The sequence below is a fragment of the Calonectris borealis genome, chromosome 16, assembly GCF_964195595.1.
Source record: "Calonectris borealis chromosome 16, bCalBor7.hap1.2, whole genome shotgun sequence".
NCBI lineage: Eukaryota > Metazoa > Chordata > Aves > Procellariiformes > Procellariidae > Calonectris > Calonectris borealis.
In genome coordinates, this window is record NC_134327.1 from 6,721,573 (window position 1) to 6,733,608 (window position 12,036).

The 12,036-nt window shown below is 39.5% G+C and overlaps 1 protein-coding gene across 1 annotated transcript in view; it reads right to left on the reverse strand.

Moving 5' to 3' along the window:
• Window positions 1–1,455: 1,455 nt before the first annotated feature.
• The window catches only part of SHISA9 (shisa family member 9), a 190,765-nt gene continuing 180,184 nt past the window's right edge, over window positions 1,456–12,036 (reverse strand). Inside the window, exon 4 of the mRNA XM_075164862.1 lies at window positions 1,456–1,942. Within this exon, the coding sequence (XP_075020963.1) occupies window positions 1,572–1,942 (371 nt within the window). The 3' untranslated portion in view covers window positions 1,456–1,571. The remainder of the gene's footprint in view (window positions 1,943–12,036) is intronic.

Below are 12,036 nucleotides of genomic sequence, written 5' to 3' on the forward strand. Positions count from 1 at the left end.
ATTTAGCCAAAAGACTCGTTTGGGGGGAGGGGCAGGAATTTAAGTAAAAGACTGAGTGCATTGCCTGCCATCAGGCTGTTGCAGCACCGCCATCCCATCCCAACTCTCTTTAGCTCTTTGTAGATGTGCCGAATCCTTTACAGGCCCAGGACTGCGAGTCCACTACAAGTGCCCAATTCAAGAGTGGTTTTACTCATACGAACAAGGCATCCTGCTCATCAGAACCACAGTCAAGACCACGAGTCCAATTGTTTGTTTAGTTTAAACCCAGATCTCTTTGACGTTTGAGGCTAGTCTGTTAGCCTCTTCCACCAAATAGTCCACCAAGAGGGAATGCCACTATAGAAAGCCAAACGATAGAGACAATATACCATATAACATTTAGTTGAACTACAAAGAACTACCATGGCTAAAAGCAAATACAAAATGAGAGACTAGAGGGAAAAAGTTTAAATTGGGAAAATGGAGGGGCTAACTAAATAGTCTTGACTGTGCAACCACTGATGGAGATGTAGTCCAGTTTCCCTTCGGGACAAACAGAGGAGGCTGAGTAGGGCAGAACCCTTGTCATCCTTAGCAAAACATGAGGAAATAGCTTAAAGGAACAGAGGGGTCACTTTGAGAAACAAGACTGTCATTGAACAATAGTATACAGTAAAGGCACCACCCACGCTTAATTTCAGTCTGAAGCAGTTGAAGATAGGCAAAACATTTAGGTGAAGAAAAAGTCCTGACAGTCTGCAAAGTGAGAATTGTTACCATCTGCCTGAAAACAGGAGGACTGAGAGGGAATATTCTGATGCCCTTATTCCCCCAGCAGCTTTCTGTGTCATATGATATGTCTCTTCTTATTTTGGAGGTTCCCAAAAATTTCAAATCAAATGAAGTAAACTGAAAGAAAATCTTCTGCTGTTTGTTATCATCCTGCAGAATTCTCTAACAGCCAGAAAGGTCCCATATGCTCTTAATCATAACAGTCTTCATAAATTCCTTGTGAAAGAGTCTTTGTCCCTTATTGTATATATATTTTTTGCGCTTTCTATAGGATGGTGTGAAGGTACAATAATAGATGTTAGGGGTCGTACCAAGATGTTTGCTCTTGGCTTTTCACAGGTCTAGTGCTTATTAATAGATTTTATACAAAATTCTTCTCTGAAATAATATATTACAGTATATTGTTCTCTCTTTCTTCCTCTGTCTCAAGGCAGGAACATAGTGTAAATGTTTAAGCAGACATAAAGTTTCTCTGGATTGTGCTACTTCTCATCATGGATTTTAGTTTCAAGTAAAAAAATTTAGTCACAAGGGTTTGTGTTCCATTGTGAAATACAAATGGAGTTTATAATTCAACCTTCAGTGTGTATTGCTGAATGGTATTAACCCACTTTTTGGCCTACAGTTGTTTGGATACCAAGAGTGTCCAGGTGGAAGTTCCTTCCTTCTATTTCCTTTTTTTTTTTATTTTCTATTTTGAAATTTATTTTTTGCCTTTCAGTTGAGTGTTTGTGTTGTGTGTGTATTTGCGTGTAGTTTTTAAAGAATTTCATTAAAAAAAAAAAAGGAAAACAAACTCAAACAGTTACTTCTGTCTTGCTGTTAGTTATGAAGTATGGCTGTGGGCCCAAATAATGCTGGCTCCGGGTTGTCAGTGGGTCGCTTAACGTTGGGTCTGCCATACCATGCTTCCCCTTGTTTGTGTATGCTTGCCGTCTAAGAGACTGGTCGTTGGGATCCCAGGTCTTGTAGTGGGAATTGTAGCCTAATGGGTGTGTGTGGATCTTTGTGATTTTGGATTTCTGCCCGTTCTGTTTGGTTAGGCCACTGTCGATCGTGTAAGCTCTGTCTTCATCTAGGCGCACTGGATGGAGTGGCAGGCTCCCCTTGGCAGCCAGTTCTGCAAGATGTCGGCGTTTGGTGTAGAAGTCATCGTTGACTTTGTCAGCTATTTGGATTTAAAAGACGGAGGGGACAAAAAAAATCAGTTGAACACAAGAAAAATATTACACGGTTTATAGTAGGTCATGCACAGTTACATCTGTGGACCAGATACAGTTACAGGTACATCAGCAGGAGAAATCCATACCACCTCCCACCCCTTATTTTCTCTCTAATATATTTTTGGATGCCATTATGCTAGGCTTTTCCTCCTTTTATAGGAGGAAGCATAGCTTCATCCTGGAAGCTATGCTAAGGCACATGGAGGGCAGGGACGTGATTCGAGACAGCCAGCATGGCTTCACCAAGGGCAAGTCCTGCCTGACCAACCTAGTGGCCTTCTATGATGGAGTGACTACATCGGTGGACATGGGAAGAGCTACAGATGTCGTCTATCTGGATCTCTGTAAGGCCTTTGACACGGTCCCCCACAACATCCTTCTCTCTAAACTGGCGAGTTATGGATTTGATGGGTGGACTGTCTGGTGGGTGAGGAATTGGTTGGATGGACACATCCAGAGGGTAGTGGTCAACAGCTCAATGTCCAGATGGAGATCGGTGACGAGTGGTGTCCCGCAGGGGTCCATATTGGGACCGGTACTGTTTAGTATCTTCATCAATGACATAGACAGTGGGATCGAGTGCACCCTCAGCAAGTTTGCGGATGACACCAAGCTGAGTGGTGCAGTCGACATGCCTGAGGGACGGGATGCCATCCAGAGGGACCTGGACAAGCTCAAGAAGTGGGCCCGTGTGAACCTCATGAGGTTCAACAAGGCCAAGTGCAAGGTCCTGCACCTGGGTCAGGGCAACCCCTGCTATCAATACAGGCTGGGGGATGAAGAGCAGCCCTGCCGAGAAGGACTTGGGGGTACTGGTGGATGAAAAGCTGGACATGAGCCAGCAATGTGCGCTCGCAGCCCAGAAGGCCAACCGTATCCTGGGCTGCATCAAAAGAAGTGTGGCCAGCAGGTTGAGGGAGGTGATTCTGCCCCTCTATTCTGCTCTGGTGAGACCCCACCTGCAGTGCTGCATCCAGCTCTGGAGCCCTCAGCACCGGAAAGACATGGACCTGTTGGAGGGTCCTGTTGGGTCCAGAGGAGGGCCACAAAAATGATCAGGGGGATCGAACGCTTCTGCTGTAAAGAAAGGCTGAGAGAGTTGGGGTTGTTCAGCCTGGAGAAGAGAAGGCTTTGGGGAGACCTTATTGTAGCCTTTCAGTACTTAAAGGGGGCTTATAAGAAAGATGGTGGCAAACTTTTTAGCAGGGCCTGTTGCGACAGGACGAGGGGGAATAGTTTTAAACTAAAAGAGGGTAAATTTAGACTAGCTATAAGGAAGAAATTTTTTACAATGAGGGTAGTGAAACACTGGAACAGGTTGCCCATCCCTGGAAACATTCAAGGTCAGGTTGGTCGGGGCTCTGAGCAACCTGATCTAGTTGAAGATCTCCCTGCCCATGGCAGGGGAGTTGGACTGGGTGACCTTTAAAGGTCCCTTGCAACCCAAACTATTCCATGATTCTACGATATATGCAGACAAAAACCTGTTGCCCTTTAAAAAAAGACTGTCCCTGACCCAAATCACTCTGTTATGCTGATATTTACATTATGGGGACAGGTCCTATGAATCTTACTGCTGCTCATCTCACATAACATGGGAAGTTTAGGAAGTGTTCAGAAGTATACAGACTTTCTCGGAAATATAGGAGTATCTTGGGATGCCCTGTTGTATGAGAACACATCCCTTTAAATGCAGTGTCATGTGGGTGTTTAACCAAGCCAGCTGTAAGATCCAGTGGTGTATGAGGTGGACCCGTTTCTGTTGAATAATGCCTTAGGGCAAAATATAAGATCTGTTCTTCTAAATGGTTGGAAGTTCACTAATGCTTTTTGCGGCTCAAAATACTTTGGGTTGCTGAAGGTTAGGTATCTACCCTATGATTTTAGAGACAATGAAAATCCTAATTCCAGGTTCTGACATCATTTTCTGGGGCAAATGACACTAAGAAATACAGCAATGGCCCTGCCAGCAAGTACTGCATTGCAGTGCTCAAATTAGGATTTTGCCCTCTGCGATTTCCTGGACAAGTGTCTTCCAGTGCATGCTTTTGCTCAAGTTTGATTGTTGTTATTGCTGGCATTTATTTGGCCTTGCTGAAAAGTATGAACCATGCTCAAGAAGCTAAATGCATTCTGCAGCAGTATAGCAACTCATTTAAATTTTGAGACTGAGTATCAGGGATTTAAGGGGAGGGGAGCTTAACTGAATTTCATTTTTTAATATCTTACCTTTTACGTAAAGAGAGTTTATTTACCCCCTTCAAAAATCTAGATTTTGATTTAAGATAGTGCCAGATATGTAGATCAACTAGCATGGTGGTGTGTTAATCAGCAGTGGTGTGCTTTGAATATATGATTGTGTCAGCCTGGATTTGACTTTTGAGTGCCCTGGCTAGATCCATCCATTTTCCTTGAAGCTATGCCATGTAAGGCTTCTCTGCAGAAGTCTTGTACATGTAGCTGTCTGTACAGCTCAGCTCCTCTTGCCTTCATGATGAGTAGGTTTTTAATTCCCTGCACTGTTTTTATTTATTTTCCCTTTTTTTCTCTCCCCCCCCAGTATTGCTATGAAGCTTTTGTTGCTCTCTGAATTTTCTCCTTCTCTCTAGTTCTGAACTGGATCTTTATGCAAGGTGGTGAACTTCCCATGAGCACCACATTAATCTTCAAGATCAGGCTTCAGTTCTGCATCCCTCTTATCCTGGCCCCTCAACAGGGACAAATATTACTAAAAGCAGTTGCTGTTTATCATCTCATGACATTTTTTGTATAATGACCATGCAACTGGACTTTGCTCTTAAATCCTTAATTTTGTCATTAAAGAGGCATTTCCTCTTCAGTGAACTGAAATTGCTTATCTGTGCCATAAAATTAGGCTTTGTATGTTTTACCCATCTCCATTTGTCTCTTTTTTTAATCGATGAGTGAATGCTTTTCTATAGCATACAGGTGTCTTCTGTTTTAAATCACAGAATGTGTATAATAGCCTATTCTAATTTCAGTACAGGATGTGCAGTTGCAATTGTTGATAGACCTGTAATGTGTTACAAAGAGAACCTGCTAAGTTTGACTTTGATTTTGGGGTGTTTCATTTAGAGATCTGTAATCTGAATAATCAAGAAGTTGTACCTGTTTCTCTTTGGAAGAACTTTTTCCAGTTCTAAATGTGGCTTGTCCTTTTAATTTGTTAGTATTAACTGAATGCCACAAAACAGTATTATATACAAGTTGAATAAAAACATGAGGGAAATGCAGTCTTTATTGCTTATTTCTCATTAATCTGTTATCAATAATTGGGAAAAACAGTTGCAGAAAAGGCATTGTGAATATCCACACAAGTATTTATTTGTATAAATTTTTACGTCAAAGGCACTGCCAGTCAGCTGGTTAGGAGAGCGAGCTCCTGTATCTTATGACTTAGACCTTGTCTATATATGAAAAGTCACACTAGCTTATGTAATTTAAATTCAGTGTAGTTAATTATGTCCAGCTCCTAATATAGATACATTTGTCTGCCTATTTCACATTTAAATCGGTTTAATTTGCATAGAAAAATGAAAAATTAAGCTAATCTCATGTAAGGATAGTGTAAAATTATAAGTTCCTACTTTTAATTTGATCTTAGTTAAGCTACAGCAATTTGTCTTGTGTAATCAAGACCTTTGATGATCAATGACAAGGTAAATAATGACTTCTGTTTAGAAAATAACAGTGGTGATGCAGTTATGTAAATAGTGACCAAAAATTGCAAATATTTGCATTGCCTGATTTTTCGTTCCATTTTTCTCTTTTGTATGGCTGAGTGAAAAAGGCCACTACAAGCTTAAGCTACTTCCTTAGTGTCATGGTTTTTCTCGCTTGCACCTTTTCCCACTGGCAGCAATGGTCCTGGATCTCTGAATTTTGACAGACATTAGATATGTTACTCAGATCTCCAAACACATCAAGTTCGATGTCCTCACAGAGGAGTAAATTGTATTACTGTTGCATATAAACAACACCCCCACTGTAAAAACTAAGCAAGGAAGAAATCAGCCTCACAAAGACTGTGACACATCTATGAGACTGATTTTGCTCTTGTTTATGCTGTGTTATATGTAAAACTTTCAACTCTTTATTTGTTTCTTATGGAAGATCATACAGTGAAATGATTAAATCTGTAAATATAGTTACATTAAAGTTGCTTTAAATAATTTATTCCATAGTCCCTTTCTAGGGACTTCTCAACTGTTGTCTGGAAACTGGGCTTGAAGAGAACAAACCAGGCTTTGATGTGTAAATCCTCGTCAGCAAAGTCAAGCAGAAAGCTGGCAAACACATGACGAATGGCTGATTGCATGTGTTTTGTGTGGCAATGACAGTGTGGGAGAGCTGCTGTTTGTATTTGTCCTGATCAAATAATGGTTTGCAGGGTTTTGCCTGAGAATTTCTTACGTGTGCCTAGGAGTTAAATGCTAACAGTGAAAGTCAGCTTCTTTATCTAATGTTTTAAAACAGTCTTCTTTCAGCATGCACGTGCAGGCTTACACATAGGCACACGTACCAGACTTGGGTGGGGGAAAATACCATTGTAGCAAAAATGTAGCAAAAAAAGCATTGATAAAACCAAATTGTTCAGTTGTTCAAAAGGACTTTTGGCAAGTCTTGAAGCAGTCCTCATTCTTGCATACTGACTAGATTACAGGTTTTATAATACCAGTGTGCTATGCCCTGGTGTGAGTGACCTGATGCTAGTATAGTGCAGAAACAGTTTTTTTTACTTCTGATTTTCAAAGCAGAAAAGATTCAGAAGAGTAATATTGAGCATGGTTTTGTAACAAATATTTTATCAAGAAAAGCATATTTATAGTATCCTGATGCCAACTACTTTAAAAATCAACTGTGAATCTCAGGAAGTTAATTTTTCTTCTTAACCAGCCCCTATAAATATTTTGTGAACTTTAAACATGCAAAGAAACATTTTGGAGTTACAGGGTGGATTTATTATGTGACCTTAGGTACATGACTCAACTTTCCTCTGCCTTGGTTTCACCAGCTGTAAAATGAGCTGTTAACACATTGGAGGAGGTAGTTAAGTGTTATAAAGATCAATTGCTATTTGTAGAGTATACTGAGTTTTCAGATGAAAGGTGCTATGGAAGTGCCTTTTGCATTGGCTTCTGTATATAAATCAGTAAAATAGGATTTAAAGATATCACTGTCATGTTTGCAAAAGGAGTAAAGAATTAGAATTGCAAAATTGCCAAATGAACAATAGTAAAAGAAGGGCTTTAATTCTGAGTGTTATTCTTTGTGTTCCCTCCCTCCAGTCTTGGCAGCTAATTATACAAATGTTCTCAGTTTCAATATTTTTATAAGGTTTTTACTCCTTTAAGGTAATGCACCCACAAATTTAGTTACTGTTGTAGCTGTTCATCTGGAAAAAATGTTGAAATATGAATTTTTTCCAGCCTAAAGCATGTGCCTGGGAGGGGGGAGAACTTGGGCTTTTGTTCCTGCTGTGCATGAAATGAATAACTGAAAAAATATAGCAACAGTGTAAGGATCAAAAGCAGGACTCCTCCCTCCCAGATGAGTGCCTTAACTATTAAGCTAAAGAGATGCTTTCTCTTCCTTTGTCTTTCTAGACTAATAAATATTGAATTTTCTTCTGCTCCACAGCACAAGTTCATCAGGACATGAATCTGGGTGGGGACCATCCTAGCAGAAGCTGGGATGGACCTTGCTGGGTAGGAAATGTAGATTTAAATCCCACTCAGCTGGAGCAGTTGTACAACCATGAGTCTATACTCTAAAAGGTGGATTGCTCCACTCCTCACTCTTATCTGAATCCAGCGATGCCTTAAAGCGACCACAACTGTCTGTTTTATTTTTATCTTGACTTTGCCAGTATCAGTGTCAAATGTCTCGGGTTGGGACCGTTGCCTTATTCCTTGAATTTTGATTTTGGAAGGAGATGGCTACCAAGCTGCTTGGGATAGCAAGGTCATGGGAATGCCGAGGAAGATTTCAGTGAGTTTAGGCTCATTTAGATGAAGTGGCCAGAAAGGAATGGGCTTTTGATGGTATGTTTTGATTCAAGTTTCACCATTCTGCCTAAATCTGTCACTAACAACAAAGGCTTTGTTCTTTCGCTGATTGATGATTGGCCATGACAAAACTTGGAAGTTTCACATATTTCTTCATAATCCACAGTTATATTAAAAAAGCATGTAAACCAGTGAGTCGCTTATAGACTAAATACCATGGATGAAAACACGTTTTCTTGAAAATCAGTGGCAAAAATCCTTGTGGCTGTAATAGGGCCAGGATTTCTCGATGTGCTTATTTGAGCGTATGTTATCTGTGTTACGAGGTGGCCCTAAAGCTATGTAATCTTGTTCTGCTCCCTAAGTTAAGCAGTCTTCACGGTGGCTGTGTAACCACTTTTGGCATAAGAAGTCGCGTGAACATGCATTAGCATTGTGTAATGCTTTCTTTTTCTTGTAAAATATTGCAGTTACAAGTATTTCTGTGTAGAAAGTACAGCTAAATAAGGAGGCCTTCGGTAATTCTGAAGCAGTATTCTTTTACTCTTTTCCTTATTGACAATCCTCTTATCTTTGTGGGTACATTATACGGCTCTGAATTCTTGCACCACTGCTTACAGCTATGGGAGGAGTGTAGAATCCTGAAAGATAATTATGTCCTACAGCTTTTGTGAAAATAGACACCTAGGAGTGGGAAGAAACCTCTGAAGTGAGAGAGGAGAATCCATAAAGGAGTGAGCCCTTATAAAAGCTCTAAAGACATAGGGGGGAAAAAAGCTTCCGTGAGAGCTTGCAGTCACAGTCAGAAGATACAAAAATATATAGGGAACCCTGTTTCTCAGTAGATGTTTCACAGAATTGTTTGCTATCTGAACATATTTTAAGAACTACACAGCTTTATTCTAGCCACAAAAAGACTGTATTTCTAATTCAGGGCTAGAGGTACAGAAAGCAAGTCAATGGAAGGTGCTGGGGGACAGGATAGCAATGAAATGACTACAATGATACACTAGATAACAGCTAAAATACACTAACTGCCTATTTGTAGATGTTTTCTGTGTAACAGTAAAGCTATCCCTATGTAATATTCAACAGTTTATAACAAGGCTTTGCTTCTACAGCCATGACTTTGCTGAGACGTTAGTGTAGTTACCTGAAGCTATGGGAACCTAACATTTCTCTCTCTAAATAATGAAAGCGAAAACTCAAGGAAAGACAAAAGGGTAATGAATCCTGTCTCAAAGACACACAAGAATTTTGCCCAGGGAAATACTAGGATGCTGCCTTTGGTGGTGCTGTTGTTGATCCTGTCTGAACGTGTGATTGCTTATTCATTTGCTTTTCTAAGCTGGCATCTAAAACAATATGTTCAAAGGCTTCCAAGATATAAGCCAACTCTACGTGCGAGTTTTTGCAGGAGTTCATCTGAAAATCAAAGAAGTATCATTTCTACACTAGCACAAGTTTTTTCTTGGATGAGGGGAAAAAACTAACATGGACTGAGTTCAGATTAGCTGTCCCCAGGTATGAATTGGATCCAATAAATTCACTGAAAAGTGTGTTCCATCCAGTAAAACAAATAACTAATGACCTGTCATTTGTATGAAGGGGTTTGCCAGGCATCATGGAGCATAGAAGAATTTGCTTTGCATAACATGAAGTCTATTGGAAAACAGAATACAGCTAGATGTTGCAGGTATACATGATTCTGTTCATATATTGCCAGCAGTCGGTAGAATGATATGATAGATCTGTATGTGGCCAAGAGGAAGGAATGTAGCAACTTCGTGGTTGGTCACTAGCTGTTCTCATTTCATGGGCACTGGAGTGGCTGTGTATAAGGTGGGGCAATTTTAAACCATACTAAATTCTAAGAAAGGGTGAAGGCCGTTTAAAATCGTTTTTGCATCCCTCCTTCTCCATTCTTGCATTGAGCTCTGAGAATGCAGAATTCAGCCTGTGGGCTGCAATGCATTGATTTCTGTCCTAAATATTTTCTTTCTTCCCTCAAAAGCTCTAATACCAGTTTGCCTTTATTTAAGACATTCTGAAAAGGAAGATAATATTTTATGTCTGTGGATTCTTTCTCATGATCTTTATTCCCGATTATTGATAGAGGTAAAGAAAAATACATACTGCATAGAACCACCCATAAATTACTTCCATAATTTTGATTGAACCTACTTTTTGTGGCTCTGTATTATTCCTCTCCTGGCCCCCTTTACCACTTTATCTATTTACTCATTTCTTACAGTGATCTGGAGAGAGAGCAAGCATGAAAAGACATATCATATCAACTTTTTCTTCTGCAGCCATTGTTTGAAAGGAGCTTGTCCACCTCCAGACACAAGACTGCATTTTGTTTTCCCAGTGAAATAAAATTCTACTTTCATGGTATGAGACATGATGAAACATAAATATGTAGACCCAAACATTTCTTCTCTTGTATTGATTACTTTTGTGACAGTTTCTGAAAGGCTGAAGAGGCCAGAATATTTCTGAGTTTTGCAAAACATTAGGAATGGTTTAGAATAAGAATGTAATTAGACTTGGTAAGTAGAGTCTCCAGTCTCAGCAATGTTCTCTTTATCCACTACAGGCAGCGAAGGCTGCTGCTTGGCTGGGAATGCCAAGACAGAATTTGATTAACTCCTCAGGCACTGGACATCATGTGTAGTACCTCATGGACAGGGTTGCAGTTCCCTGGAACATAAGAGTAGCCACATGCCTGTGAGCAGAAGCACCCCTCTTCTGACAACGTGCCAAAAACCCACAGCACTGTAATGCCTATTTTTTCTTTTTCTTTTTACAGACATTTATTTACTGTGTAAGTTTAGGCAGGTTTCTCTTTGGACATGTGAAACAGCTTTTCCAGTTGGGCTTTGTATACTTGACTGTATTGATTTACATAGTATTAAATTGCAATATTTATTACTTGATTTTGCAAAGTGCTGCAGTGATATCATTATTTGGTTTTGATCAAAATACTCCAGACACACCACATTGTACCTATGTCGAGACCAATGACATGAAGAATACTTGTATCTAACCACAGTAAGAAAAACAGAGATTTTCTTATTTACCAGAATATAATAGGTTCTGTCAGCCTGGAAACAAATTGTGGCTATGTCATGTTATTGTAAATGTTTTCAGGAGACCTGAAATCTGTTGCATGCAGATAGACAAAAATCACACTACGTTGTTATATCCTCAAGTGATTTAAAATGTTAAATTCAAGTTCAAGATGTTAAATTGCTGGTTCAGTATTGTGCAATGAATGATAAACTTGAGAAGGAAATAAGATTGCCAGTTCTATTCTTGAATCAATGGATGAAATTGTAAAAGAAGTCTAAGAGAAATACGTATTCAAATTTCTAACTTTTCTTTGAAAATGCAGCCAGTGGCTGTCCTATAACTGTAAATCTGTTTGGTTTTTTTTTTTTTTTCCTAAAGGCCTCTCAGCTCATGTCCTTTCATGGCATCTACAATGGCAAATAAATATGAAAAGTTCTACTGTGAAATACTTATTTTGTTTTATCTCATTTAGGCATATTTATCAGTTTGAGTTTTACTGGAAACCTTATATATAGTAAGAAAACTTGCCTTTTGAAATAGAAACTTTCTAAGGAGTCATGCTGTCATGCTTAACTTCTGAATAAAGCATGACTGCAGCATAAACTGATTATAGGAAGTGAGGGTTGGTTTGCTTTCTAAAAATGCTGTCCAAAGCCAAAGAGGTTAATACTTAGGAGATGTGCTTAAAAGGCTTCTTCCACTTCTTCCTTCAGTAATCTTGCTTGCTTTTTCACTGGTTAGTTTTTAATGCTTCTCAAGCAAGTCAGTTAGGACAAATATGATTGTGTCAAAAGTTTGCAGCAATGCTTTCATACATCAACAATAATATGAAATTGTTTGTAACCTTTTTGGTCAGTGAGGACTTTCAGTTTGTTTAAGGGCAGGGCTTCCTAACTATTCCAGGAGCACTACTTCATTGTACATTTGCAGAAAAA